Source organism: Austrofundulus limnaeus, unplaced genomic scaffold, assembly GCF_001266775.1.
Source record: "Austrofundulus limnaeus strain Quisiro unplaced genomic scaffold, Austrofundulus_limnaeus-1.0 Scaffold303, whole genome shotgun sequence".
NCBI classification, from domain to species: Eukaryota; Metazoa; Chordata; class Actinopteri; order Cyprinodontiformes; family Rivulidae; genus Austrofundulus; species Austrofundulus limnaeus.
Window position 1 is genome coordinate 573,838 of NW_013952705.1, and position 5,368 is coordinate 579,205.

At 40.7% G+C, this 5,368-nt stretch overlaps 1 protein-coding gene across 1 annotated transcript in view; it reads right to left on the bottom strand.

Moving 5' to 3' along the window:
- The window catches only part of ptpn4a (protein tyrosine phosphatase non-receptor type 4a), a 95,782-nt gene that overhangs the window by 26,554 nt on the left and 63,860 nt on the right, over positions 1-5,368 (bottom strand). The window contains exons 8-10 of the mRNA XM_014021733.1: positions 4,208-4,328; positions 3,902-3,989; positions 3,185-3,273 (exon numbers count right to left, since the gene is read on the bottom strand). Of these exons, the coding sequence (XP_013877187.1) occupies positions 3,185-3,273; positions 3,902-3,989; positions 4,208-4,328 (298 nt within the window). The remainder of the gene's footprint in view (positions 1-3,184; positions 3,274-3,901; positions 3,990-4,207; positions 4,329-5,368) is intronic.

Consider the following 5,368-nt stretch of genomic DNA (forward strand, 5'->3'; position numbering starts at 1 on the left):
ACACACACACACACACACACACACACACACACACACACACACACACACACGGGCAGAACGTGATTCATGCCCCATCTAAGTGTGGCTCATTTGTCAGGCTGCTGCAAACAAAAATAGAAAAGAGGCAAAACGTCTTTTTGTATCTTACAGTTTAACTGAGGCTGAAGGAGAAAAAAAGAAGAAGAAAGAAGAGACAATATGAGAAGCGACACGACTGAAGCGGCAAGGCTTTGTTAATTAGACGACAAAGAGAGGATAAGTTAAAGAGCCAGAGAGCGTACGGCTGGACGACAGAGTCAGAGATTATGTTTCTCTGCTTCTGTCACACTCTCAGGGCTGAACAGCTGTCGGGGACACCGCCATGGGTGTCTAAATTTAACTCATCTGACACGGTTAACCCAGCAAGGACCGCACACCGACTTTGTCTTTGCATATATTATTATCCCCAGGAAAACAAAATCAATCAAATCAGCAACAGCAACAACAACAACAAAAAAAAGTTCCCAGTGAATGGTGCTCTGAAATTTGGGGAGTTTCTCGGTTCTCCTCTGCACCCAGCAGAATTTAGTTTCCCACCGTGCAGCGGCAGTGTGGAGAGGGGTTCCAAGAATTGATTTTTTTCCGGAGAGAAATCGTGACATAATGACTGATGAGAGAGAGAGAGTGTGTGTGAAGCAAAAGGAGGTCATAGAACAGAAGCAGATTTGATGCCTGTAATATTTCCAGGAAACCGGAAATCCAGTTTAACGCAAAATCCTCCACCCGGAAGAATCTGCAGGAATCATTATGTATTATTCTGCAGCTCAACCGAAGCTTAAATATTAACGTGCGTCGTCGATAATCACCATGTGAGTGGTTTGTCCAAACTATTACGCAGCCGTTCTGTGCAGAAGGAGCTCCTGGAGGCAGTTCAAGTGGAGCTGGCAGCAGACTGACGGGCACAGAGGTAAAATTGGAACAAGGAAACGCACAGTTTGAATTTCCACTTCACGGGAAATGACAAAGGATGAAAATATCAACAAAGGATGCTTTTTTTTTATATATAAAGTGCTTCTCAGCAATGTTTTCCATCAACACTCATTGTCAGCTGATCGCTGCCAGGATTTCTGCTGGCCAAAGAGCAAACCATCTCTTAAGCGGTTTAAATGACCGTGATCCCGGCCGCAAAGGAGCAAGAACTGAAATTTCCGATCACACGCTTTTCTAATGAAACATCTGACATAAATGTTTGTTTTCAGGCGCCCGAGTTTGTTCAAAAAGCATGGATTAACAGCTGAAGCTCTATCCTGACTAAAATCTACGTCATGATTCTGCTGCTATCATTTACACATTCAGTATCTGGAAATAAACTAGCTGTGTCACTGAAAAAAAAAATAAAACAGAACTGTGGCTAAGAAGTCAGAAATGACAGTCACATGTGAAGCTTTTACCAACACTGTGCACAAAATCCTTACTTCTTCCACTCAACTCCTCTTTTCATTTTACTTCATCTTATATTAAACATCTTATTGTTCCATACTTTCCTAGCAGAGCACTTCGCTCTCAGACTGCAGGCTTACTTGTGGTTCCTCTAGTTTCTAAAAGTAGAATGGGAGGCAGAGCTTTCAGTTATCAAGCTCCTCTCTTGTGGAACCAACTTCCAATTTCTGTCTGTGAGGCTGACACTCTGTCTACTTTTAAGATTAGACTGAAGACTTTCCTTTTTGATAAATCATATAGTTAGACTTAGGTTTCCTTAATCAGATCATTTTTTTAATCCGTACGTTTTTCAGCATCTAACTCGTTCCATGAGCTTTGGGTCATGACCGAAAGAACGAGGTCCCGGATACAAGCGGCCGAAATGAGTTTCCTCCGCAGGGTGGCTGGGCTCTCCCTTAGAGATAGGGTGAGAAGCTCGGTCATCCGGGAGGGACTCAGAGTAGAGCCGCTGCTCCTCCACGTCGAGAGGAGCCAGTTGAGGTGGCTCGGGCATCTGTTAAGGATGCTGGATGCCTCCCTGGTGAGGTGTTCTAGGCACGTCCCACTGGGAGGAGGCCCCGAGGAAGACCCAGGACACGCTGGAGGGACTATGTCTCTCGGCTGGCCTGGGAACACCTTGGAGTTCCCCTGGAGGAGATGGAAGAAGTGGCTGGGGAGAGGGAGGTCTGGGCCTCCCTTCTGAAGCTGCTGCCCCCGCGACCCGACCCCAGATAGGCGGAAGAAAATGGATGGATGGATGGATGGATGGATGGAGATATTTTTACTTTTTTAGCCACTTTTTTTACCATTGAAAGTGAATGGATCTGTTTTCAACATGCTTAAAATCCTTTAAAATGTTTCTAAATATTTACAAAACCTTAATATTTTGTTCTGGTTCTGCTCATTTTACATACCATGTGCTAATTCTAGCTAGTTTTTTATTTTATTTTTTGCTAATTTTAGCTTTTATCTCTTATGTCTGCTATTCTTCTGCTAATATGAGCTATTTGTTTCTTACAGTTCTTTCTCCATTTACAGCTATTTTAGCGGTTTTCTACAATTTCAGTTATATTTTTGCTCTTTTTTTTCTGCAAAGTTGTTTTTCCCCTCTGTCAGCTTTTTAAAATGAACTCACAATAACACTATTGCCATTAAATATTTTCAGCTTAATTTCAGCAGCTTTGAGCTTAAGTTTTCAGCAAGAAGCATTCACACTAGCATTTTCGCAGCAAACGCAATTTCTCTAGTTATTCTTCATTTCTGCTGCTATGGACTTAGACTGCTGGAGCACAAACTGAGCACATTTCCTCACTCTGCTGTTGTCTTTAGTCTCTCTCCTCTACATGTTTGTTGTAATTACTTCTATCAATAACATGTTTTTTTTTTCTTTTTGTCTCTTCCAGAAGAAATTAGACCTGGACCAGTCCTGTGTTTGAGTCTCTTTCCTGTCCTCCAAACCCAGCTGGTCCTAGGCCTGGTTCTGCTGGAGGTTTCTTCCTGTTAAAAGGAAGTTTTTCCTCTCTACTGTCGCCAGTGAGCTGCTCAGGATGGGARACTGTGATGAAGTGATTCAGCACAATCTGCTGGCTTCTTTAGGTTTATAGTTTTTGTGTAGTTTTGTGTTTTTGTGACTTGGTGCTATATAAAATGAAAACTGAATTGAATTTTCCTTCTAGTTTTGTACTAGAGCAGACACAACAGAATCTCAGATGCACGTGTCACTCACCATGGGAAGTAGTTGATCCGTACCCTGTTCTTGTAAACCAGAAGGCCAGCGGACATCACTCCAACGAGAATCTCTGTGTTACTCTGGTCCTAAAACAAGCAGAAGAAGAAGAGTTTGTGCAGTGAAAGGAGGAATGGTCCAACCAAACAGAGGTCTTGGTTTGCGCAACCTTTCCACCTGAACTGATACCACATTTCTCTCATTTCCTCCTCGTGGCTCAAATCTATAGAATAAGCTGGAGTTGGGCTTTTAACAGCTGATAATAACCTTTAAACTCCTTTTCTTTTCACTTCCACATCAACTCAACTTGTAAAAAGAAAGTGATCTAAACAGTAAGGMGCACGATTCTGCTGTTATCTTTCGGCGTGATGAAAGAGACGATCCCTGTTTGAGTCATTCCTGCGGGAGTGTGGGCGTCAGCATTTACTGTAAACACCGCAACTCCAGCTTGTTCTCATTTCCAGCGCAGCAACACTGGGCTGAGTAGCTGCTGGCTTAATGAAAACAGCGTAGTACCGTCCACGCTGCATGGACAGGGAGCGGGGAACAAACTAAGAAACTGAACTGTTCCCTTTGATCACTGGGAGAAAGGGTAGAGTTACAAACTCAAGATGCTGGTGGGTTTTTGTGTGAGAAGCGAACGAGTGAGCCAGTTTGAGGTAAACCTTAGCACGCACTGTGTCTAGTCCTAAACACATAAGATTAAACCTTACTTACCTTTGCATAGTGCAGCTCTACCCCGTAGAGCTCCAACGTTCGTGCTGTGTTCAGATAATTAAACTCCGCCTGGGCAGGAGATAGACCACTGAGGGACCAGTGGGGACGAGGGTGTGGGAGAGAAACCACCACGGAGGTCAGGGTAATGTTTGAGTTGTAAGAAGAGGAGGGGAAAAAGAAAAAAATGAAGCAGAGATGAATGATATGTTCTCTTTAATGCACATTAAAAAGGGAATTAGAACTTATATTTATGTTTTTCTTTCCACACATAAAATCTTGAGCATTTCTTTACAGGTTAAAGTGTACCTGTGCTGCTGGTGATGCTTGGAGACCTCTTTGTGGAAGTCTTGTGGGGGGGTGGGGATGAAGCAGAAATCGGACAGATAACCAGGAGAATGCTCAGTTTCACTGTAGTCCCCCAGCTCCGCTACAGGAAAAAAGAGAAAAATAAACGAGACGGTGAACTGAAAAAATAAAAAATTAATGAAACAAAGCCAAATAATATCACTGACACCTCAAAGCAGTTTTTTTTTTCAACATCAAGGTTGAGCTTTCTCAAAAATCTGAACTCGTTCAACATGAATGGGCAGGATCTCATTGTCTCTGAGCCCAGAGTTTGTCTTCAGCTACAAAAATGTCATCTTTTAAGAGTCACTCAATGTTATGTTTTATTGGCGACAAAATTCCCAAATTTTAGACATTTTTATTGAAAATACAAATCTTGAGTAATACACTCCTACAGATTTTCTCTTCATCATTGATGAAAATTTGACTTAGAAATCTCATAAATTACTTAAGAGCAAAATTAGTAAAATCGATTGCAGTACTATATAAGTTAAAGGAATTTTTTAATGATAAAGGACTATTTTACATAAAGCAATAATTGTTCCACATTTGATTTGTGTTGAAGTCTGGGGAAAGGCATGTAAAACAATTAAATTCTATTTTTATTTAGCAACAAAGAGCCATTAGAATTATAGCCAGGAAATATTATAGTCACCCATCAAATATATTATTTTGTCAATTGAAATTGTTGAAGTTTCATGAGTTGGTTGATTATAAGGTTTTGCTGATTATGTATAGGGCTCACAAAAACGCATTACCTTTGAACATTTAATCAAATTTCATTAAGAGGGAAAGTATTTGTAGTCTTAAAGGATTTGAAATGTTTGTGAAACCGAAAATTCAAACTAACTTGAAAGAGAGATGTACCTCAGTTCAAGGAATAAAGTTAAGGAACAACTTGGCTAACAATTATAAAAAGGCTGGTTCAATTAAGTTATTTGGAAGATTGGTACAATTTGATTTGTTGAAGAAATATGAAAATACATAAGGGGCATTTATACAAGCTGCTGGTTGAGAAGTTGTAATCTCTTTTTATTACTATTAGATATTTGTAATTTTTTGTTTTGCTGACCACAAGGGTGTGAAATTGTTATTTATGTAAATGTATGTATGTATGTATGT